The following is a 26,515-nucleotide window of genomic DNA, read 5'->3' on the forward strand; positions in this document are numbered from 1 at the left end:
AATAGAAGGAGCCAAAAGCCCAATTGTCCCAGAAGCTGTTCTGACAGTCACATACATCTATACTTCATAGATCACTTATAGGCCAGATGGGTTCGTCTGCAGCAATGCTTGTCACACTTCACAATTAACCAATAGAATCATCAATTTTCTGCCATAGAAGGATTGAGATCTATGGTCTTTCTTCATTTTACTGTTTGGGGGTTTCTTTTTATACATAGTGCAAAGCTGCCATTGATCACATCATTTACTGACATTTAATAAAAACTAGTAATAAATCAAAAGTCAATGAAAATTAGACCCGCTACTGACAGCAACATAGGTAACATGAGCATGTGTACAGGGTGGTACAGTGGCTAGCATTGTGCCTTCACAGTGCAGATGCAATGGACTCTATTCCATTCAGTGCCTATCTATGTGGAGTTTGTATGTTCTCCTGGCGTTGGCATGGGTTTTCAACATAGGCTCTGGTTTCTACCCCACTGTCCAAAAATATACTGGCAGGTCAAGAGCCTTCTTATGAAACTGTGTGTCTGGGGGATATATATTAAACCTTGGAGAGAGATAAAGTACCAAGCAATCAGCTCCTGTCACTTTACAGGCTGTGTTTGAAAAATGACAGTTAGGAGCTGATTGGTTGGTGCTTTATCTCTTTCCACCATATCTCTCTCCAAGGCTAAGTACATCTACTCCTATGTTTGTTTGGAGGATAACTTACACTGTTTTTTTTACCCACATTGCCCATGCTCCCTTTGCCTATAGATCCTGTTACTTAATTTCCATTGTGTATTAGTAAAACATCCCAGATGTCAGTAAATTTTTATAAAATGTTTAGAAAACAATATTTTCATAGATTGGCAATGTTGCAGCAAAGCTGTTTTACATGATACCAACAGACAAGCATTGCTTCATTAAATGTATAACTGGATACTGATTTAATTGAATGTCCAGCTGTCTGTATTTGGGCATTGTAGTATAGCAATTGTTACAAGCCACTTCAGTGTTTATAGAGTTAAATAGCTAATCAGCTGTTACATTTCATGCAGGCAAATATCATGTACATCTGTTTAAAATCTAAAGGCTTGTAAAATTTCTGAAATTAAAAAAAAAATGTAGTGATGGGAGGAGGCGGTGGGGAGACTGCTGAACAAAAAACAGAGTTTACAGTCCTGGGGATATGTTACCTTAGAGATAACCAAGAACAGGACTTGTCACCATATCAAAGGGTTTTCAAAATAAGAACATTCAAATGCTACGTTACAATGGTCTGTGTACCCTATCTATATTCATTTTTCTAAAATGTAGCAAATGTATACTTTGGTGGCAGAAATGATTGTATTATGTAACAGTTTTCTTCCGTTGCATATTAATTCAAATAAAGATCTAAATCAGCCCAAAGCAAGTCATTTGTATTTAAAAAAATAACAAATACATAAAAATTAAGAGCGCAATACATTGACGAGATTCAAATAAAAACCATTACATAAGCCATTTTCCACCGGGAAGTTAGGTCATGAGAAAGCAAAACATTAGTCTATTTGACTTTTTTCCCCAGCACAGTCTGCCACTGGATATTTTCCTGAGAATAAACCTGAATTTTCTACATTCATCCTTCACTTATCCTCAAGGTTCAAGAACTGGGAATTGTAAACATACTTGAATACAAGGGGCTGGTGACCACAGTGTGAGGAAAAGCTGCAAGCTACTCAGATATTCCATTTGTCTAGCTTCCCTGCCACTGGTGATGCCACTATTGTTAATCGTGCCCTTAGCGTTTGAGAGCCAAGACAGATGTACAGTATACCCTTCTTTGAAGTCTGCAATACCATAAAAAAAAATATTTCCTTTATTTTTCAAAAATCTTTGCACTGGTGTCAGCACAACGATTTCAAGTTTTAATTCTCAAGCTCCCTTCTGGGACTGACCGCTGCTATAACTGTTGCCTGGGCTCTAAGTGCCATGACATGCAGCAATTATGCTGGGCAGTATGCCCGATTTCCCCCACGTTGCCTAATATTGCTCCATATAAGAGCACAAAGACAACCAGTACTCTCAATCAAAAGCAGATCAGGTTTTCAGGTTTTGATTGAGTTGGCCTACAAATGGCTCAAACTCCTATCTGCCACATTAATTTTCCTTTAGTATGAAAGTATTTTTAGCCCTAGTAATATTTACCACTGTAACATTCTTAATAGAGAGAATGTGTGTAATTTGGCAAAAGGCTATGTGGGAAAGCACAATCACCGTGCTTGTGTCAGATCACAGGCCATACTGTAAAAACACTCAGATGGTCACAATGCTCCTTAATTCTTTTATACATCTTGACCACCAACATCACCAACATTTTTCCTTGCACTAAATAGGGCCATACTCAATTAACCACGAAAGTCAATGGAACGGGTTGCTGTAGCTCTGCCAATTACGTCTCAGATTCTGTTCACAGCCTATGGAGGCGCAAGTAGATTTAGCCTACCGTAACGGGCAGAAAAATGCGCAACACGAAATGTCGAAGGTGTCTAATTTAATACGGCCCATAGTGTGCAGGAAAATCTGCGACATGGGGCTATTGTAATACATGCCACGCAGAACTGAAATGGTCCCACAGACTTTTTAGTTGCATAAAAATGATCAGTATGCCTATATGCTCCTGGCTTTCTAGACAATCATACATAAAGACATTAGGTCACATTAACAGCTATTTACAAAATTAAAGAACGTATAACATTACAATGTACTGTATTTTATACTTCTTACAATGACTATTTTCTTTTGCTGTGAAAGCAGCTGTAGTAAAGTGTTGTTACATAATATAGTAGAATTTGAAACATTTTTTTTTATAATACACCAAGGAATTTGCAGAATATTTCACGAGGCATCTGATAATTACAATTCTGTAAATACTGCAGTGATAGTCTGTCTCTAAAATGGACAGATGATAAATTTGTTTAATAAAGAAGGGAAATATTTGTATCCCATTTATCAGTGTCAGAATATAAACATATTGGTCAGGCATATACTGTACATATCTATTAGCAAACTCGGTAAAAATATGTTCATTATATTGGGAGATGTTGCCTATAGCAACCAATCAGATTCTAGCTATTATCTTTAAGGTGCTAGACAAATGATAAGTAGAATCTGATTGGTTGCTATGGGCAACATCTCCACTTCTATAAACCGGCACTTTAGTAAATATACCCATTAGAGTTTTGCTGAAAAACAACAAAGACAGCCGTAGTTTCAGGCTACTAATATATATGGAATGCACATATGATATCTTTCTACGTCAGATGGTGGAAATGTTAATAAGACATATACACAGATATTGTTTAGATAAAGAAAACCAGGTGTGAACAAAACAGCAGTGCAAAATTATTTAGCATTAAGGCCAATTACTTTACTAAATACATTAGCTGCATTCCAAAAGTCAACATATCTAAACATTTTTGTTCATGGATTAAAATGAGGCTTAGTATATACTGTGTAATGTGATCTCTGGGGGAAAACCTCTCAGAATGTTAAGAGCTACAGTATATTATGCTATGTAAAATGTATTGTTTATCTCAAATTTAAATTTATGTTTTGCTGTTGGCTCTCCATCTATTATGTAATTAAATTATGTTTCATGCTGCATTCTTGCCTGTGCATAAACAATATATCAAATTGAATGGCTGACCCAGGGAGCTTGCAATTGAATTGTTGTTCTCTGGAGCACAATGGTATAAAGTGTTTTGCCCTAGGTCATTAGAAGTTGCCACTGGTCTTGAACCAAGGTCTTCAATTTCAAGGGCCATTGGCTTAACCAAGGCTACACCTACTTTAAATCATGTTTCCAGTTAATCCTTTCAGTGCTGGTGAAGAGTGCAAAGAGAGATTCCCCGCACACCAGAATTGAACTGCCGTATAGAATAGGAGGCCACTTTGAGCTTAATAACCCAGCTTAAAACACAGTGACCCTGGATAAGCCACTTTTATTTATTTGCCACAGGCAATAACTAATTTGAACATAAGGATTTTTTATGTGGCTTCGTCCTAGTGTCAGCTGCGGCCAGAAGGAAAAAAATTGCCCTGCGTGGCCATATTTTGCTTCCCTGAAGGATTTAAAAGTACAAACGGAATAGATCTTGAGAGTTATTTAATTATAAATAGCAATCAGGTTACATTTTATGATTTGTATTGCTTTCCCCCTTTTTTTTTCTTTTGATTAAAAATATACAATATATAAATAAGCCTTTGTGTCCCTCTGGAGTCTACCTGTAATAAACAGCTCTCACCTTCCAAGCGATATACCAGGCTTGCAGTACTCGAACATTAGAGCTAATTGCCTTTCTACATCAAAGGGAATAAAATAGGATAGAGGAAAATCAAAAAAGGGGGGGAAGGTGGAGGACCTCGGTAAAGGGGCAACCTAACCTTGAAAGGTTATATGTTTGTGGTTCGGTGAAGCTTTATAAAGTTATGGCCGAAAAAAAAAAAAAAAAACCTGCTGTTTGCGATTAAGTTGATGGGGAAAGTCTATCCCGCAATCTCTCCCTGCTGCTGACACAGACTCTTTGTTCATGTTGAGATTTCTCAAACTGTTGCCAGGGTCAGTTTCAGGTCAGACACTATGATGATGTATAGAAGAACATGTCTGGGAATTTCTCTCACACTTAAAACACATACCAGAAAAATAAAAGGAGAGCACCCTGCAAAACTGTCTGATGAGACCCAGATGATAAGATTTTTCTCCTTCGTACCATTATCATTTGCTTCTTCTCCCTTGCACAGCGTCCCTGGCACGCAACGCTTTCTGAAAGCGGGCCGCGACGGTCGTAAGGAGAGAAAAAAAAAACATCTGTGTCCCTAAAGATAAGGACAGTTCAGTAGCTCTCTAACACTTCATCCTCTAGCCTTGAGGAATGGGTCAGTAAATCTAGTATAAAAAAAAAAAACATAATAGCTCGATTCCAGGCAAGATACACACACAAAATAAAGAATTGCCATGGGCTTTTCTAGGCCCCAGGGCCTGACACTGGATGTGAGTCTCATGTGTGTGCACTTGGCATTAACACAGCCCAATCCAGTCAAGATCACAGACTCACAGTGCACCAAACTGTGCCCCCCCGCCACCTTAATAAATACAGCGTCAATTCCAACTGTGATGAGGAAGCATGCTGCGTTTGATTAGCAATCAACACTGGACGGATAAAGGGCTGGAACAGCAAGAAATGTTTTCTTCCCCTGTAATGGTAAACTGTGAATACACATATACATAAATTATCCCAAACCGAAGCCTTTCATTTTAGCTGAGATTTGTAAACTAGCATGCAATCCTCACATGTGGGTGCCGCCATCACTATTAACAAACCCCTCTTGCCATCAGATGTAAAGCAATCGCTTTCAAGCGGTTCGGAGGTCACTTTCATGATCCTACATTGCCTGCTTGTGTTTATTACATTTTTTTTTTCCACTCTGTTCGTTTGCAGTGTCCGTGTTATGTTCAGGGTGTGCTGTTTGCACCCCCCCCCCTCCTTTGTACTCAGCTGCTGCATATGTTAGTTGAGATTTCATTCAGCTGTCAGAATGTTATTAATAAAACATGTGCCATGGAGAGGCTCCACTCTATCTGCCCTCAATCACTATAGAATTCTCACAATGAAAATTTGATGCAGTATGTAATTTAAAGTTAATGCACAATACTTAAAATGTCAGGGTTCTGGCGGTGCACAGGATAGCTCGCCACGGGTTAATTGTTTCATCATTAGCTGTCTTGGAGAAGACCCCCCTCAAAAAAAAAACTTGCCTAAACAAAATAAATATAAATGCAGATAACAATTCTATGACCTTCTCCCTTCTTAGGCTAATTTGTATGGCGGTTAAAGATTTTATGAAATTGAGCAGCCTGGTGCTTTAAACCACAGTTTACATTCAGCTGCTAATTTATGTAATTCTTACCTGAGCTGAGAATTATGATTTTTTTTTTTATTATTATTATTTTTGTGCAGCAATGAAAACAGCATGAAGTGCAGTGGGGAGTTGCAGGCCTGGTTATCTGGTATTACTCAGTTTGCTAAAAATTCATTAAAATGTGACATCAGCACAGTGAGAGACAAATGATCACAGGATGAAAAGGAACAGTGGGTCTTTCATGGATTAGTGCAACACAGCCCCAGCATAGAGGCTAACTGCATAAACAGATTAATCCACCAGCAGCATAGCTAAGATTTACAGAATAATTAAATAGGGTTGAGTTACTGTGAAGATTTCTATGTAATCTGGCTGGTGTGAACACATAAGTGAGGTGAGTGAAATGCAGATTTCTTGAGATGATCCTTCATTGTATCAAATAACCTTTGCAATTCCCCTTGTGGTAAAACAATAAGAACACTGTAGCTATTCAATTATTAATTACAGGCAGAGCTAAAAAAAAATAATAAGGCATCAGAAGACACTTGAGAAGGCCCCAGCGATGCTGTTTGTTGTTTGGATTGTAATTTACAGTATGTTTCTTAAACTCTTGTACTTGAATTGTATTCTTCCATTTCCTATAGTTCTAAAATATGTTTCAAACAAAAGTAATTAATTATCATTATTTAGATTTTTTGGAATTGTTAAAGCTGTTATCCATATTGTTGTTTCAGGACTGGAACCCAGGAAAAAGATAGATAGATAGATAGATAGATAGATCGCACCGGAGCTTGCTGCATAGTTATGGAGTGCCGGACCTCCTCCATTGTGTGTGTATATATATGTATATGTATATATATATATATATATATATATATATATATATACTGTGTATATATATGTGCCATTATATGAATGCATGTGTAGCATTGAGCATCAAACCTTATATAGAGCAAGTGTGTCTATTCTTTATCCACGTTCTTAACAACAAGATACAAAATGTATCTTATATTTCTTTCTTTAAATATTTATTGCATCAAGCCATCATTTTACACTGTTATTAAGTGCGCTTATTGCAACAAAGAAAAATGCTTATGCTGTGCATCTTCTGTTATTATAATGCCATACTGTAGTTATGGTTTCTAAATGTATCTTTTATTCTTCTTGCTTCATAGAAGAGCAAGCAGAGGAAGTAGAGGAAAGTCAGAAAATCACAGCAGTGGCCCCAGTCGATGAGAAAGGCACAAATGAGAGAGACAGCAGTGAGGGCAAGACAGTAAAGGATTCAGGTAAGATTCCACCATAGATCCTTTGAGATCCCCAGGCCTTCAGGCTCATCCAACACTGTAGGGGTTTCTTACTGATCTTCAATTTTAAACTGTCTGGACATTCCTGCTCCTATTCATTGCTTCTGCATTTTGCATGTGATTCCTATCAGTAGCCTCGCATTGACCTATTTTTAATCATAACCATCTGACAGGATAGATGCGGATAAGTTGAGGAATATTACAGGACGACCAGTGAGATTATTTTTTAATCAAATCAGTTTGTGTGCTTGTAATTTTTTAAGCGCCTTTCATTAATCTTAGCTGTACTTGTGATTCCTCTGATGACATATTAATTTTTCATAAGCGGTGGATTAGATACCACTTGATTTTTCCTCCTAGCAATCAAATATCTATCCTTGTAACCGAAAGAATGACATTTTTTTTGTACATTTTATTTTGATTTTTTATTCTTAAAGGGGCATCTCAGTGTTTGCACTATTTTGCAGAAAATCGTACTCTGTGTCTATGGTAAAGACGTGCACATTCGTGTTTATGTAATTTACTCACAGGAAAAACACATTATGAGCAAATAACACTATTCGGATAATAGCACAAACCTATACCCTCGGCAACCAGCGCCTCTGTTGACAAACCAAAGCAACCAATCAGATATTGCTACTGCTAAAGTATCTATTTGTCTACCAGTTTATATTTATGTCCCGTCTGAGTGCTGGACCACATTTATGTAAAAGTCCTAGCAAGACTCTGCAGAATTTGCATAGGGCAGATGTTTATGAAAGCACGAGACAAAATCCAGCTAAAAGAATGTGCAGTTGATCCAGCCTAAGTAAAAGGAAATTTCATTGAAAATGGATTTAGACTTGGGTCATTTTGATCTCTTGGAATAGACAAAGTACTATAATAAAGGCTACTGTCTTTGAAAACAAAACCTCTATGTCATGACATTTAGTTATTCACAAACAAACCCAAGGCCTGCATCTGGCGTGGATACCCCAGCTTTTATTCTGTGTTTGATTTGGCACATATCTGACTCTCACCCATGATTTTTATGTATGAGATGGAAATCTATGGACGCAATGAATATTACATTGCCTATTTCTGCTGCACGCTATACCTAGTTACATTAAGTTGGGTTCATTCAAGCAGAAGAAGTGCTGAGAAAGGTTGAAGCCTATTAGTCTCAGGTAGTCATCTATCTTTGTCTGGTATCCCAATGACAGTAGCATATACAGTATTAGAACTTGTGTTCACAAAAATAGACATTTATTTATCTAGAAAATAGTATTTTTTGCTCATGCTTAGCACTGCTTAAGCCCTTTAATTGTAAGCTATCTAACCATATTCTTTTATTGTGTTGCATGTCACCTACAGTAAAGGAACAATATTTATTTTAAAAAGCTCATAAGCGAATAAACTTGTGTTTGACAACAGCTGTTACCAAGATATGAACCTTCAACCGTAACTTCGCTAAGGACTGTGCCATTTATTTAGATCATTTCGTGATCAATGGTTTATGCCCAACAATTTTTTTTTTATATGCACAGAGGGTTGCTAGTTGTTTAATGCAGAACATAATTGTGCCTGTGTAGTTGTGATTTGGTAAATTACATCTGTCAACATTTGTACGGTGAAGCTGTCACCGTCATACCATACAATTTGCTGTTTGTGCTTCAGTGACGTCACTAGTTGCTCGTGAGAAGATAGACTGCATCCTCATGCATTTTGCTTTGGCCTATAATATAGATGCCTCAAACTCATTCAAGTGACATGGACTCTTTAAACCGTATATTTTTACAAGGCAGGTGAAATGATCTGTATTGATTTACAACATTGGGTTAAACCGTTATTTACTTAATGTATTAAGACAAAAGCCTGCTTTGTGGCAAATACAGTATGGCAAATATTGTGTTCTCTTTAAGGAGGTTGGGTACGGGATGCTGGCATTTGTGATCCCGGCGGTCAGAATCCCAATGTCGGCATCCCGACAGGGTTAAAATACCCTAACCCAGACTCAACCCATAAACCTAACCCTTGCCACACCCCAAAACTCACCTCTCCCTATAGTGCCTAAACCTAAACCCCATATTGCCTAACCCCCTCTAGTGTCTAACTCTAACTCCCCCCTAGTGGCTAACCCTAACCCTTAACCCTCCCCCTAGCCCCACTACTTACCGGTGGGATACCGGCAGTTGAGATGCAGGTGCTGGGATTCCGACTGGTGCCGTGATTCTGGCGCCGGAATTCTCAATGCCGGTATGCCGACAGCCGGCATTTAAACTACCTCCCCTTTAGGGAATCTAGGCCTTGTTGTGTGATCAACATTACTTGAATGTAAAATACCTGACATCTCCAATAAACTTAAGTCAACATTATAACTAAAGCTTATCACTGTAGTTGGTTATACACAGAATGGATGTACACTTACTCCACTGTCCACAGTTCATAATAAAAATTGTAACCTTTACATTCATTTGGTTTTATTTTTAAGCCAAAAAAAGTATGAAGCATTCAAGGAAGCATCTAGAGTGTTAGTAAGCAACCACAAGCGAATGATGTGTTAGGTAGGAAAAAGTCATCTATTCCCAATATAAATAAAAATTAGGAGCTAAGGAATTGTGCCAGTGACCATGAAGTGGATACATTCCTTTTTAGCAAGTCTGTGCAGTGTGCTTAGAATAACATCATGTTCCGTGAGTAAATGGGGAAGTATAATGTGAAACAAATATCCCAGTATGTAGTGTGCCTCATGGGCCCATATTTTAGGAGTAAAAATAGGAACAATTTAAAGTTAAGATTGCCCTGGTCAGCCCACTGATCAGACTTGGCCATGCCACCAATCCACTTGGCTTTGCCCATTCAGTAAATTCTTTTTAGAACCTTGTAAAAGTATTTTGGAAAGTATGAAAGAGCTACATTACTACTGTTACCATATGCTGATCATGTGCCTGAGTTCAGAATTACGTATTTTCAGCAGCAAAAACTGGAGTTGTCCTGGGAAAACAAGGTTATATGGGAGCACTACTGTTATGACATAATACTGTTACTCCAGTGCTTAGTATAGGTCACCTGCCGGAACATCTCCAACTATTATAGGCTGGCCGGTCTTCCATGGATATTCAGTACTACAGCTGTTGGAGAGCTACATAGTTCCTACTGCTGACTTAGGCTGCCCATAGACAGATCAAGTTTGTACATTTCAGCTGTATTTAAGTTTAGATACATTTGGAATTACGGCACATGTTTCAAAGCTATACAACTCAGATTCACCACTGCAGAAGGCATTGTTGATCTACTGGGACATCTGCAGCTGATCGTCTTTAATCTATTGTCACTCACACATGGTTTTTTTTTTGACAATTTGATCAAAAGCAATTGGCCCTTAAGAGGAAGAGCGGATCTATGCTTCAGACTCTTAGGTCCATAAATCGAGCGCGCCCTATTTAGTTGAGTCTATCACAGTTTCAGCTTTCTATGTTTACATACTATCTAGCCAAGAATATAGGAGCCACAATCACTACTGCACCAAGATGTCAGAAAAGAGAGCAGTGTGGCTATTTTGTTTTCAGTCTATTAGACAAGTGAGGATTAGCACATGATTAGAACCAGTATGTTTATAACACTGTGTAAGCTGTTCTACTGTTTTGCTTACATTATGAAAAGGATCCAACCTCACCAAATGAGACTTCAGTATATCCAGGTTTTAGTTGTTGATTGCTCATTTAGAATAGAAAATGCCTCATTCATATTGTAATTTAAATGTCAATTAAATGTAGTGCCACTTTCAATTAATTATAGTCCATAGTACTTCTCTATGTAGCAAAAATAATTAATACGGAATTTATCCAGAATAAAACGTTTACATTGAAAATGCAGCATTTCTCTATTATTGCTAAGGGGGAATATACTTCAAGAAAATTGTAAACATTAGGGGGAAAAAAAAGATAAAAATTAACCTTCATTATTGCAATGGAAATTGGTTTTCATTTAGGCCTAATTAGAAATGAATAGCAATAATTATAATGTAGAACATTACTTGGATTTGGATCACATTCGATAATTCAGGAACTTAATGTCTGTGAACAACTGCTGAACATTTTCGCTCATAAATAGAAGAACACTATTTGCTTTCAGAGCATTTTTCCCCCGATTTTCCTGCTTGTTGCTAGATGTTGCCTGCTTTTCATTAACAGGAAGCTTTCAACAAAATATTTATTATAGTGCCTGAAATTACTGTCAAGAAAGTGCTTTCTTCCATTTTGAAAAACACACTGTACATTTTGCAGCCAGTACCACAATTTAATCATCACAGCAATGACAAGTTTGTAGTGCAGCAGGCCCGGTATACAGGCCTGAATTTATTTTATTTATTTGTTCCACTTCCTAAATACTCAGTAGCAGGGGTGCCAGGAGGAGAGGGGTTGGCGTACAATATATCAAGACCAAGGCATGCCAAGGAGGAGTAACTCCTCCAAGATGGCATGGCCACACCCTCTATGGCTTGCAGCAGCTTGCAGCTTCTGCAAAGGGCCCCGATATTCACAATGGGGCATTGCCATTCCCCACACACTTGGCTGCGTTTAAGTATTTGCTCAATTACCATAACCCCCACAAAATAATAATTTGCAAACACCATCAACAATCGTGGACAACAAAGTGAAAACAAATATTTTACAGTATATGTCAATGAGATCTTATATTTATCATGTGTAAAGAAATACATAATTGATTGAAAACAAAAAGAAATAAAAAAATATAAGCAAAATACAAACCTTGTAATACTTCCCATAAACCCGGGACCGCTGATATGGTCCTGATCACTGGGTCTCATACAGACCCAGATTTTTGGCAGGCCCAGACCTAGGGGGACGTAATGTGATCTAGTATAATACACAAAAATACCTTATTAAAATAAAATACCATTATATATTGTGCTGCACTTGTCCCCAACGTTAACAATAAAAAACATAAACAAGCACGTACGTACACTCACATGCGTTGGTTCAGGGATAAAAGGCGTTGCTTAAAAATAAAATACGATCAATATCAACAAACTTTTTTCAAAAATTTCTAAAGCGACATTAGCATAACATTATTTATTGGTTAGAGCCTGTTCGCACCATTGCAATTATTATATCAGCAGGCAGGGAAGGGTTGTGCTATCAGCTGAACTGCAGGTCATCAGTGTTTACCTTAAATGTTAGCCCTGCTAGATGTCAGACCTGAAATAGCATGCTGCATCCAGACCTAAACACTACAATTTTGCAGGATGACAGCGAGGCAAGCATATTCTCTGTTTCTCACATACTGTATGTGCTAGGGAGTTTATAAACACAATAGCATTGGCAAGAAACTAAAACAAATCTGATTGGTTACTATGAAAACCTTTTTTGCACTCATACATGTTTCTTATGTTTCACTTACACAAGACAATAGACTGAAATATATAACAACATGTAATTCACCTTTGTGTTGGACAAACTACATTCGCATAGCATGCAATGGAAAAGGGCACAATCCTGTTTTGCAAACAAAGCTAGGAGAACAGTTCGCAAGACTCCTATCACTACGTGGGCTGCGGATGACAAAACATTTGTCTGTGGCTAGTCCCTGCATCAAAACTGGCATGTCCTCAATTGCAACAACGAAAACGTCTCTTCTTTGTATAATCCATTTCCTCTTTTGCCATTTTTATTTTGCTACAAATAAATACATCAATATATTTGTCTCTAGCTGCCCATAACCTTCAGTAAGACATTTATAAATTAAAATCAGTTTATTGTGCAATCAAGAGCACCTTGTGTGTTTATTCGTCTCTTATGTGGACAGGAAATCAAGTTGTATCTTCATGCACAATCAGATTACCAATGGGCTATATATTTACGTAGGGCCTGATAGCAATCAATGGCTTAGCAACAGTACATTTCAAGATACATTTGCACCCAGTTGTCCAGTGATAGTGTCCTCATCCTGGAAATAATTTAGTTGCAAATTGACTGGAAGATGGTGAAAATTGAAAGTTAAAATTAGAAATACTCATAATATACAGAAGGAAAAAAGGTCAGATGATACCGCTCTGTGATGAGATTGGAATGGTTGGTAAATGAGGTTCTGTATTTGTCGTAAGATGTATGTGACATGCCTATCGAATGCTCTTGTAATATCCAGCCTAGCAGAAGAGATTATCTGGCAAATTGACGCTAGAAAGAATTTTCTGATGGACAGGAAAATTAGAATCACAGCCCTCTCTTTGATGTATGCAAGTTGTAGCCACATTATACTGCAGGCTCCAGCTTCCTATTAAGCACACTGTTTAGAGGATAATATTGAAATTAACTATAGTCAAGCTGCAAAATTGCACAATAAAATCTTTGCAGTCTTAAGAGATCAGATAATCACAATGTACGCTTTCACAGCCCTATAGACTTAGAGTATTCAATGCAAAAAAAAAAAAAGAAATAAGGATGAAGATAAAATTTTATTTCTCTACATAGGAAAGTGTGTTATTAAGAGGATATTTTCCTGTTTGCAAGACAGCTTTGTGGGGCTTTGCTAAAACAACAAAACTTTATTGTTTTGCAACATTTGACAGGAAAGAATTTAAAATAGCAGATGAGGAAATGCTGGGAAGAACCAAACGTGTTTTTTTTTCTTTTGAGGAAATCTAGAAATTCCAGCTGAAATGCTGTTATTGATTAATCTTTCAAGGCAAGTTAGGGTTATCCAAACAAAGAAGAGGAGTACATTTTTAAACCTGTTTATTGAGTCTACTAACTGTTACTAGACATAAAAAAGTGACTTCCAATATATCTGAAGCAATAAACCGAAATTCCGTGATATGAGCAACACAAACAAAACTGAACCGCAAATGTTTTAGTGTTTATTTATTTTTTAAATCGTATTTATCATAGAACATAACTCTACAGCTCATTTTAGACTGCAAATCCCAGCTCTGTCAATTCCTAGGCCACAATTCCAGAAATATTGGTTCAGGTTTCAAAATGGCTGCCACCACTAACATTAGGCAATTTTTCAAATACAGCCTGTAAAATGACAGTTATAAGCCGATTGGTTAGTACTTTATCTCTCTCCAATGTTTGATAAATACCTCCCAGAGTAAACTTTGATGGCCACAGGTTGCCAATGGCTGTCTTAAAATATGCATTTTGGCATGGAGCTTAATATTGATCATGTATTCTAAATATATTTTAGGTTCAGGGACACACACGCCAGAGAAGGAGCCTGTCCTGAATTATGCCACAGCAAAGCGGCATTTAACACAAAGTAAGGATGAAGATGGTACAGTCAAGAGATCAAGATCTGTGGAAGAACATAGCCCTTGTGAAGAACAGGTACGATTATGAGAAAAAAAATGTAAATATAGATTTTTTTTTCCCTAACACTGCACTTTCGGCATTCAGTATATACTCTAATTTTTTTTTTTCCATAGAGCTATCAGTGTCCCTACTGCAATTACAACAGCAAGGACCCCAATCGGATTCAGATGCACATCCTTTCCCAGCATTCTGTGCAGCCTGTGATATCCTGCCCCCTCTGCCAGGATGTCCTTAGCAACAAAATGCATCTGCAGCTGCATTTGACTCATTTGCACAGTGTGTCTCCGGACTGCGTGGAAAAGCTACTCATGACAGTAAGTGAATGAATTTGATATCACATTGTTATGGACTCCATTATATAATCAGGGGTGATAATACTGCATAACTACTGCTATGAACCTTAATGAGGGTGAATATAGGGTTAATAAATGAAAATATGTAAGCCTAATGGATATGGAAACATGGAAACACCTCTAAAGCAAAATATTGTACTTTTAAATTTAAATATCCACCATTTAATTATAAGGGTTGGGTATGGGATGCTGATGCTCGGGATCCTGGCAGTCAGAATCCCGACACCGGAATCCTGACAGAGTTAGGATACTGACACCTGTCGGTAAGTATCCTAACCCTACCCTTAACCTCCCCCCCCGCACCCTAAACCTAACCTCCCCCTAGTGCCTAAACCTAACCCTCTCCCCTTAGTGCCTAACCAAAACCCTCCTCCTAGTGCCTAACCATAACCCTCCCTCTAACACCACTACCAGGTGCCAGGATTCTGACTGGTGTCGGTTTTCCGCGCTGGCATTCTGAGCACTGGCATCCCGACAGTCAGTAATTCAACTACATCCCAATTATAAGAATTATTTGAAGATTATTTTTTATTTCTCTTCTTCCCTCCATATACTATTTCCAAAACATATATGTGATTGCAGAACTCTCTTAAATATCTGCCAGAGTCTGAAATAACAAAGTAAAGGGTTGCATGGATTCTCCTGCAGACCATTAGATGTGTTAAAAGCAGTTGTTCTACTCTCAACATAAGGAAAGCTGAAAAATGACAATTGTTGCATAATGACGATAATTTATTTTATATGCCAGGGACAGATATCTGGGAGGCTAAAGAGTAGGAAATCTTGTACTAACTTCAATCACTGTTACGGTTACTGGATAATTAAAGTTGCTTTTTGCTTAGCACCAATATAATAGCTAATGGAGATACCCATTTATATTAATAATGCATAATAATGAAATTGTTCATATAGATTATTGTATTTTTTTTTTCCTCCCAGATTTCTGTGCCAGAGGTCATGATGCCAAACAGTATGCTGTTGCCACCAGGTGCATTTGAGAAGTTAGAAGCTGAGGCGCCTGCATCTATCGCCACTGAGTTGTCTGCAAAGCCAACGGGTGAGTACAGGGTAGATCAATTCTATTTTAAACTCACGTATGGCCTGATTCAGACCCGCTCGCAAGCCGGTCAATGGTGGCCCAATGCGCACACGTGGCACGCGCGTGCTCATGCCGCGTAGTGAGTGAGAACTTCACTCGCTCCGGGGCTCGCAACAAAATGGGGCTGCTGTCGATGTTGATCAACTGCTCGCCCCGTGATGTAGGCAGGTAGGGGGGGTGGCTGCACAAACGGAGGCGTTCCTGCCGTTTGTGGGCGGCCCTACTGACATCACTCGTGATGTCAGTAGTGGACTTCCTGCTCTATTAGAGCAGGAAGTCCACTCGGCATTGCGAGTGCTGAGACCCTACCTTAGGGTCTCCTCGCAATGCCGATGGTCACGATAATCACGACCATCTCCAGCCTGCTCGCACAAGCTGTGGGTGGGCACCCACAGCTTAGCGAGCGTGCAGGAGAAAAAAAAAATCCCCGTCCTGATTCAGAGCAAGCGCTCGCAAACAGCGAGCGCCTCTGAATCAGGCCCCTAGCTTGCAAAGGTGTATAAGTATAGTGTGCAGCACTTTGTGGTGACACCAGCGGAAGACGAAAAGATATAATGAATAAGGATGTATAACCAGAATCCTGAAACCATTTTGAATATTATTAATTTTCAAGCTGCTAAATGTAATGGTTTCATAAATAAAGGGAAAAAAAAGTAAAACAGGACTCATTTTAGAGCAGCAGAAACTAGACAAATTTATTTTCTATAAAAATTCTCTATTTATAACTACTGTAGAGACTTGTTTTAACTTCTAAATCTGCAAAGCAGAAATATGAATGATTTTTGCAGACCTCCGGTCTCCAGACGTCTTCTAACTATACCAGTAGTATCATTTTTCCATATTCTAATGGCTAACGCAACCCAGCTCATAAGAGCTTGTACAGCAGATTCTGCCTTTTAATTTTATTGTGTTACATGCTTGTTCTTTGTTGCTGATCACATGAAAAATAAATCCTACAACGCTCATCCACATAAAACTTTTATGCACATACAAATAAGAACAAATGCATTAGTGCTAATTGTATTCTCTCTCTCTCTTTTTTTTATTTTTCAATTAGGTGACGGCCCAACAGAGGAAAAAAACACCCCAACCGGAGATAATGTAAAGGCTGGAATTGAAATTAAAACAGAAGAGCTAAACATGTCCAAAGATTCGTTAGATACCCCAGAATGGAGCAAGAGCAACAGCAAAGACTCAAAGCCCTGTGACTCACTGACTGAACAGCTTAGTGAACAGCAAAAAAGGCAGCAGCTTTCGGTTTCCGACCGTCACGTGTACAAATACCGCTGTACGCATTGTAGTTTGGCTTTCAAGACTATGCAGAAGCTTCAGATACATTCCCAGTATCATGCTATCCGGGCTGCTACTATGTGCAGCCTCTGCCAACGCAGCTTCCGTACATTCCTTGCTTTAAAAAAACATTTGGAAACCGGCCACCCCGAGCATAGTGAGACTGAAATTCAGCAGCTGTGTGCATCCTTACCTGTCAATGGGGATCTCTGGGCTGAATCTGAAAGCATTGCAGCAGATGACCACTCCCTAGAGCAGGAGAGTGAGCGAGAATACGAGATCGACCACGAAGGTAAAGCTAGCCCGGTTGGGAGCGACAGTAGCTCCATTCCAGATGACATGGGCTCAGAACCAAAACGGACCTTGCCTTTCAGAAAAGGGCCAAATTTTACTATGGAAAAATTTTTAGATCCATCACGACCATATAAGTGTACAGTGTGTAAAGAGTCCTTCACTCAAAAGAACATTCTTTTGGTCCATTATAATTCAGTGTCTCATTTGCATAAGCTTAAAAAGGTTTTACAAGAAGCATCAAGTCCAGTTCCTCAAGAGACCAACAGTAGCACTGATAACAAACCATTCAAATGCAGCATTTGCAGTGTTGCCTACAGCCAAAGTTCTACATTGGAAATTCATATGAGATCTGTTCTTCACCAAACTAAGGCAAGGGCTGCCAAACTAGAACCAAGTAGTAACAATACTAGCGGGAGTAACATAGCAGGGAACATTAGCAGCCCAAGCCAAGGGATGCTAGATTCTATGAGTTTGCCAACTGTTAACAGCAAAGAAACCCACCAAGATGCCAAAGAAATAAACAAAAAGCAAACTCCTGAGGTTATTCCTCCCCAACTTACACATCACCCACCCCAGTCACCAGCACAGCTTCAAATGCAACTGCAACATGAACTACAACAACAAGCCGCATTCTTTCAACCCCAGTTTTTAAACCCAGCATTTCTTCCTCATTTTCCAATGACTCCTGAAGCGCTTGTCCAGTTCCAGCAGCCTCAATTTCTTTTTCCATTTTATATACCTGGAACAGAGTTTAGCTTAAACCCTGATTTGGGACTGCCTGCCTCTGCTGCATTTGGCATGCCTGGTATGGCAGGATCACTGCTCGAAGACTTAAAGCTGCAAATTCAAACACAGCACCAAGTTGGACAGACCCAGCTGCAACTATTACAGCAGCAAGCACAGCAGCAGGCTCAGCAGTATCAAGCTGCACAGTCACAACATCAACAACAAAGGCAGCATCATAGTAACCGAATACTAAAACAGGAACAAAACAGTGCAGCTAGTGTTGAAAGTCAACTAACAAAAGATACTACATGTTACAAAGAACCTGAAGAAGTGGCTGAAAAAAAAGAAAAACCAAAGCAAGAAGTCACAAATGAGAATGACACACCAAAAGACAGCAAAGATATAAAGAAGCAGAAGCCATTAGAAACCACAATTCCACCTCCACGTATTGCTTCTGGTGCTAGGGGAAATGCAGCAAAAGCTCTGCTAGAAAACTTTGGATTTGAGCTAATCATTCAGTTTAATGAAAATAGGCAGAAAGTACAGAAGAAAAACAAACTTGGGGATAATGAAAACCATGAAAAATTAGAATGTGGGTCTTGTAGTAAGTTATTTTCTAATATTCTGATCCTAAAGAGTCATCAAGAGCATATCCATGGACAGTTTTTCCCATATGGGGAATTAGAAAAGTTTGCCCGTCAATACAGAGAAGCATATGATAAGCTTTACCCAATTGCACCATCTTCTCCAGAAACACCTCCCCCACCACCACCTCCACCACCACCTCCTCCTTCTGCTCCACCTGCACAAGCTCCACCTCCTCTTACTCCTTCTGTACCTGTAAAAATTCCAAACTCAACTCCAACTCCCATGCAAGCTCCACCTCCTACTCCTCCTCCCCCACCACCACCACCTCCACCACCCCCTCCTCCTCCCCCACCTCCGCCAACTGCTCCACCTCAAGTCCAACTTCCTGTCTCCTTGGACCTGCCTCTCTTCCCTCCAATTATGATGCAGTCTGTCCAGCATTCAGGTTTACCACCACAACTTGCACTACAGCTCTCCCCTATGGATGCTTTATCAGCAGATCTTGCACAAATGTGCCAGCAACAGTTGGGTTTAGATCCAAATTTTCTACGTCACTCACAGTTCAAACGCCCACGTACGAGAATAACAGATGACCAGCTAAAGATATTGCGTGCCTACTTTGATATTAACAATTCCCCAAATGAGGAACAAATACAGGAGATGGCTGACAAATCAGGCCTTTCCTTGAAAGTTATTAAACACTGGTTTCGTAACACCTTATTTAAGGAGCGTCAAAGAAATAAAGATTCACCGTACAACTTCAGTAATCCCCCTATAACAGTCCTTGAAGATGTAAGACTTGAACCACAACTAACTTCATTGGATCTACATAGGTCAGATTCTTTCAGCAAAAGGTCATCGAGAACTAGGTTTACTGACTATCAGCTTAGAGTCTTACAGGACTTTTTTGATACTAATGCATATCCAAAGGATGATGAGATTGAACAACTGTCCACAGTTCTTAATTTAGCTACCCGTGTTATTGTTGTTTGGTTTCAGAATGCCCGTCAGAAAGCTAGGAAGACTTATGAAAATCAAGCTGAAGCTAAAGATAGTGAAAAGAGAGAACTGACCAATGAGCGTTACATTCGCACTAGCAACATGCAGTATCAGTGCAAGAAATGCAATGTTGTGTTCCCTAGAATATTTGATTTAATCACACATCAGAAAAAGTTGTGTTATAAAGATGAAGATGATGATATCCAAGATGAAAGTCAAACAGAAGATTCTATGGATGCTACAGATCAAATTATGCCAAAGACATATTGTTGTACTAGTCAAGCAGAAACATCAAAAGCTTCAACTGCAACCACAGTAAGCTCTGGTTCTGGTTCAAGTACTCCCTTAATTCCATCACCCAGACCAGAGTTTGGTAAAACTTCACCAAAACCTGATGTTCAGACAGAGAAACCAAAGCAAATAGATGCCATTGCTAGCTCATTAGCCTCCAAGTTAATACAGTCAAATTTGACAACATCATCTGATACACAGCCTTCAGTATCTGTATCTCAGCAAAGGCAGCCTCAGCAAACTGCAAGACCTTCATCAGCATCACAAACCACTCCTGTTACATCGAGTCCACTATCAATATCTTTGACTTCCCTACAGAACAGCCTACCTCCTCAGTTGCTACAATACCAATGTGATCAGTGTACTGTTGCTTTTCCAAGCCTGGAACTGTGGCATGAGCACCAACACATGCATTTCTTAGCTGCCCAAAATCAGTTTCTCCATTCACAGTTTTTAGAAAGACCTATGGACATGCCATATATGATATTTGACCCAAACAACCCACTTATGGCAGGACAGTTACTTGGTAGCTCCTTGTCTCACATGCCACCACAAGCTGGTGCACTACATGGAGGGCACACACCTGTAGCTGCCTCTTTAAAAAGAAAGATGGATGATAAAGATGATAATAATTGCAGCGAGAAGGAGGGGGGCAATAGCGGTGAGGACCAACATAGAGATAAACGATTAAGAACTACAATTACTCCCGAACAACTAGAAATACTGTATGAGAAATATTTGCTGGATTCAAACCCAACACGTAAGATGCTTGATCATATTGCAAGAGAAGTGGGCCTTAAAAAAAGAGTGGTGCAAGTTTGGTTCCAGAACACAAGAGCTAGAGAAAGAAAAGGTCAATTTCGAGCTGTTGGTCCAGCTCAGTCTCATAAAAGGTGTCCCTTTTGCCGTGCACTGTTTAAAGCTAAGTCAGCATTAGAAAGTCATATTAGGTCTCGGCACTGGAATGAGGGAAAGCAAGCTGGTTACAGTTTGCCACCAAGTCCTCTCAATGCAATGGATGATGGTGCTGAAAGCCCAAATAAATATATGTTTTTTGATTACCCCACACTTCCAAAGAATGACCAACTAAGTGAAAATGATTTGCCCTCTACAGTTTCAACACCTGTGAGTAAAACTGCCGAGCTATCACCGAAGAATCTTTTAAGCCCATCATCTTTTAGAGTAGAGTGCAGTGATGATATAGAGAACTTGAATGCTCCCCCTGCTGAAAGGTTTGATCAAAGCAAAAATGACTTTGATGAAACATCATCAATTAACACAGCAATTAGTGATGCTACAACAGGAGATGAGGGAAACAATGACATGGAAAGCACCACTGGCAGTTCTAAATATGTAAAAACTCCCAAAGAGCCAAAAATGCAAGTCAATGACAATTTAACAAATACAAGAACTACTCCCACAATGGAAAATTGTGATGATAGTTTTTTCTTCTCTTTATCAAATACATCACATAATAACATGGACAGAGAAAGTGATTATGACCAAAGTATATATATGACCGATGAGTTTGAGGACAATGCTGACCGTAGTGAAACATCAAGTATAGCAGATCCCAGCTCTCCAAACTCATTTGGTAGTAACAGCCTTTTTAAAGCCAAAAATAATGATCGACCAGGTCATAAGCGTTTTAGAACTCAAATGAGTAATGTTCAACTTAAACTTCTCAAAGCTTGTTTTTGTGACTATCGGACTCCCACAATGCAAGAATGTGAAATCTTGGGCAATGAAATTGGTCTTCCCAAACGCGTTGTTCAAGTTTGGTTTCAAAATGCACGGGCAAAAGAGAAGAAATTCAAAATAAATATAGGGAAACCATTCATGATTAACCAAACTGGGCCAGATGGAACAAGACTAGAGTGTTCTCTTTGTGGGGTGAAATATTCAGCACGTCTGTCCATTCGAGATCATATATTTTCAAAGCAACACATTACAAAGGTGAGAGAAACGGTTGGAAGTCAACTTGATCGTGAAAAGGATTACTTGGCTCCCACAACTGTGCGGCAACTAATGGCTCAACAAGAACTGGATCGTATAAAGAAGGCTACAGATGTTTTGGGTTTAACTGTTCAGCAATCGAGTTTAATGGAGAGTGGTGCTCTTCATGGTCTCAATCTGTCAGCATCTTACCAAGGGCTACCTGGCCTTCCTCCAGTTCTCCTTCCTGGGATGAACAGCCCATCTCCATTGCCTGGGTTTACACAGAGTTCAAATGGTAAATGTAAGCAATGGTATTTCTTTGGTTGAATCTAATAATAAAGCAGGGTAGATAGATATAAATCTATCATACTTTAAATCTAGCATACTTTTAAAAGAATGATGTTTGAGAACCTGTGATCTATCTTATTTTGGCAAACAGTGCATGTTTTCCAGGTCTCCTCACAAAATCACAAGTGAAATAATTAGCTCCACCTGTGGATCTCTTAAAATATGTCAGTGAGTAATAAATACACCTGTGCACCTGCTGGGTGATCTGGAAAACGTGAACTGTGTGGGGTCCTGTGGACCAAGTTTAAGAACCACTGAGATAGATAGTTTGTGCATGTATGCTGCTATGTGTACGATTTGATTTTTTTCTTATAAGTAGTAAGATATATATTTTAATTATATTGTAGAAATAACCACAAGAACGACAGTTGTTGTTTTGGAAAGCCGCCATATCACCCAGTAAATACTTTCACAATACATTGCTCTTGAATCTACAGTATTGCATCTTTATTTTCCTCCAGTGGCAAACGAGACACCCCTCTATTTTGGGTCTTGCTGTGATTACTATAGAACTATAAAATTTAGCTTTACTTTAATTAATCATTACTTCTCTCCCTTTTGTGATCATGTGGGAGCTGGTTTATAAAGCCACAGGAATGCAGCATGATTCTTCAAACACACTTTCTAGGTACTGTACATGAAACACATCAAGCTTCTCATTTAAAGTTAGAAGATCTTGCTGTCAGGTAACAAAGTAAAGTTTGCACTCCAAGGCTTGTCCAGGTGCATATTTGCAGCCTGCAGCTGCATTTGCTTCTAACTCTAAAGCTGGGCATACACGTCCAGATAAATTGCCTGTCAGACCGACAGACATTTTATCTTGTAGCCTGCCAGCCGCAGATGTCCGCGACATACACTGTGAGATTACTCATAGTGTATTCGCCCCAACATCTGCGATCCGCCTCTGGGGGAGGAGACATTTCCCTGTTCCTTCCATGGGAAGGAACACAGGAAATGTCTGTCTGTCGACCGCGGCTGGGCATACACTGCCCGATGCGGCCGATAGTTTATCCTTAAATATTGCATCGGATGGGCATGCTAGACAATCCAGCATGCCCGACCGAGCAATATTTAACCCTTCCGTCGCCCGCACACACACTACAATTATCGGGGCGATCTGCGGATATTGGGCAGATCGCCCTGATAATTGTAGCATGTATGGCCAGCTTAAATGTGGCAAAATATCTGGTTTCTTCCAAGTGATTCATCCAAAGTAGCATTTAATACAGTATAGTACACTTACCATAAATATGTAGCTAAGGGATCTATTGCAGAATCTGATAAGTAATTTTCACCAAAGAAGGGGCTAATCCTACCTTCTCACAGTTTATCAAAATCAGCCATTTTTACATTGCACATCTATTTGAAGGTGGGTCAAACTACTGTGCACACAGACCGTATTCATACATACATTTCACTGTGACACTTTGGTGGCAATGCTAAACTGCCAGTGGAGGAGAAAATCCCTTGGAGATGTGCTGGGTTCTTGTCGGATCTCTGGAAGGAGCCACTGTTTGGTAAATTGTGACGTTACTAAAATCTGTTTCATTGTGATAAGCGATGATACAGATTGCTAGTTAGCGCTGACTCTTTATAAATATACCCCTAAGTCCTTCTGTTGATGAATTCTATTTTTTTCTCACGTATATATTTTCCTTTCATAAAATATTGTGTTACAAAAGATAAACGTTGTTTTCTCGTCTATAATGCTCATTAAAATTGCGTTATATTTAGTATTAGTTGTATGGGAAAACTTTAACAGCTGTGTTTTTTCTTTGACCTTTTAGCTCTGACATCTCCTGGTGCAGGCATGCTTGGGTTTCCTTCTTCAGCTACTCCGTCTCCTGCCCTATCTCTCAGCAGTGCTCCCACCAAACCTTTGCTGCAGACTCCTCCGCCACCTCATCCACCTCCGCCTCCGTCACATCCATCCTCATCATCTACTTTATCAGGACAGCAGACAGAAAAACACAACAAAGACCCGGACAAAAATAACAAGCGACACAAATTCAAAAAAGTAAAAGAAGAATTAGAGGCTACAAAATCTGAACATAAACCAACTAAAAAGGAGGAAAGAATCTCATCTGCTCTTTCCATGTTGGGCAAAGCTGTAGGAGAAATGCCCGTGGACCATGCTCAGCTGCAAGCACTTCAAAATGCTGTTTCGGGTGATCCATCTTCTTTTATAGGTGGCCAGTTCTTGCCATATTTTATTCCTGGTTTTGCTTCATACTTCACACCCCAGCTCCATGGAACAGTGCAAGGCGGGTACCTCCCTCCAATCTGTGGGATGGAGAGCCTCTTTCCATATGGGCCAGCAGTGCCTCAAGCTATTGCTGGGTTATCTCCCAGTGCACTGTTACAGCAGTACCAACAGTATCAGCAGAGCCTCCAGGATTCACTACATAAACAGCAAAAACAACAACAACAAGAACAAAAAACCCCACAAGTGAGCTTGCCTAATGTAGAAAGTGAACAGCAGATAAAATCAAACGATGGGTCAGAAAAGAAGGAACAAAAATGTCCTGCCACGGAAAGCACAAACGAAGAACCCCAGGCACACCCAAAAAATGCAGACTTATCAGACACTTTTATTGTCCCATTTGTCAAGCATGAGTTTATATGCAGAAAGTGCCAGATGATGTTTACTGATGAAGAGGCAGCAGTAAACCATCAAAAGTCCTTCTGTTACTTCGGTCAGGCTTTATTTGACCCACAAGAAACAGTGCTTCGAGTCCCAGTCAACAAACATCAGTGTCTTTCCTGTGATGTGGCTATTAGTGGAAATGAAGCACTTAGCCAACACCTCCAGTCAAGCTTGCACAAAGAGAAAACAATCAAACAAGCAATGAGAAATGCCAAAGAGCATGTTAGATTATTACCTCACTCAGTCTGCTCCCCTAGTCCTAACACCACATCTACCTCGCAGTCTGCAGCTTCTTCTAATAACACCTATCCTCATCTTTCTCGCTTCTCCATGAAGTCCTGGCCTAATATTCTTTTTCAAGCATCCGCCAGGAAAGCTGCTTCTTCCCCTTCCTCTTCTCCCTCCCTCTCCTTGCCTTCAACGGTTACCTCAAGTTTGTGCAGCACCTCAGGGGTTCAAACCTCACTACCCACAGAAAGTTGTTCAGATGAGTCTGACAGTGAGTTGAGCCAGAAGTTGGAAGACTTAGATAACCCATTGGAAGTCAAAGCTAAACCTGCTTCTGGCCTAGATGGTAATTTCAATAGCATCAGAGTGGATATGTTCAGTGTGTAGGAGTGAAGACAGGATCCCTTGCTTATAAAAATAAGACTTTTAATTGCAGTTCCAAAGCTTCTCTAACCCAAAAAAAATGTTACAGTACCAAATGATTGACTCAGGATTGTTTTCCCATATTGATATGCTGGCAATATAGAACGGTATGGTATGGACAGAACTGTTGCAGATGGTTGAATGCGCTTGTAATATATGCTTAAAGTATGGAAAAAGGAAACAAAAAATCCTCCAAGTTCTTTTAGGAACTTGTTTCAAGCCAAAAACTCTCCAAAAGCAAATTGCACCTCAGCTGGATTGAATTCCAAAATGCTAGCATGTACTGTATGGGGGGATGATCCAGAATTTTCAAAGAGAAATTCTCTTAGTTTAGGTAGGTGTGATTCAGTAGCTTTAAATTCTCAGGTCAGAACATAATAACATTTCTCATTTGTTTAAAAAAGCAGAAAGAAGCCTGGTAAAACTGTGACTTTTCCCCTCCAAAATGTCAATCTTTATTAGAACACATTTACACTTTTTTTAGGTGTGTCTAGTGTATCAATAGACTTCATAGCCCTTGATGAACAATAGGCGAAATCCCTGTGAGCTCACCCTGCAGGATAGTACAGTTTTACCATAGATGGGAATCGGAGAGGTGGAAAGATGTATGATGCCCGGAGTATTGCAGTTTGTATTTGCCACAAGCTATATTTATAATATCCATATCACCCTTTTTCTTGTAGGATATACTAATATTCTGTGCCAATTCTACCTTCTTACTTTTACCTCTGATCTCATCCTTTTTTCTGATAGAGGTAATAATTCTAGTTTTGATATAGACT

The 26,515-nt window shown here is 39.3% G+C and overlaps 1 protein-coding gene across 1 annotated transcript in view; it reads left to right on the forward strand.

Annotated features, from left to right (window-relative positions):
• ZFHX4 (zinc finger homeobox 4) overlaps positions 1-26,515 on the forward strand; it is a 163,870-nt gene that overhangs the window by 134,750 nt on the left and 2,605 nt on the right. Inside the window, exons 5-10 of the mRNA XM_088471428.1 lie at positions 7,062-7,175; positions 14,385-14,524; positions 14,623-14,823; positions 15,802-15,919; positions 17,019-22,382; positions 24,223-26,515. The exon at positions 24,223-26,515 is cut by the window's right edge and continues 2,605 nt beyond it. Of these exons, the coding sequence (XP_088327554.1) occupies positions 7,062-7,175; positions 14,385-14,524; positions 14,623-14,823; positions 15,802-15,919; positions 17,019-22,382; positions 24,223-25,697 (7,412 nt within the window). The 3' untranslated portion in view covers positions 25,698-26,515. The remainder of the gene's footprint in view (positions 1-7,061; positions 7,176-14,384; positions 14,525-14,622; positions 14,824-15,801; positions 15,920-17,018; positions 22,383-24,222) is intronic.

Source organism: Taudactylus pleione, unplaced genomic scaffold (genome assembly GCF_031769625.1).
Source record: "Taudactylus pleione unplaced genomic scaffold, aTauple2 ptg000114l, whole genome shotgun sequence".
NCBI lineage: Eukaryota > Metazoa > Chordata > Amphibia > Anura > Myobatrachidae > Taudactylus > Taudactylus pleione.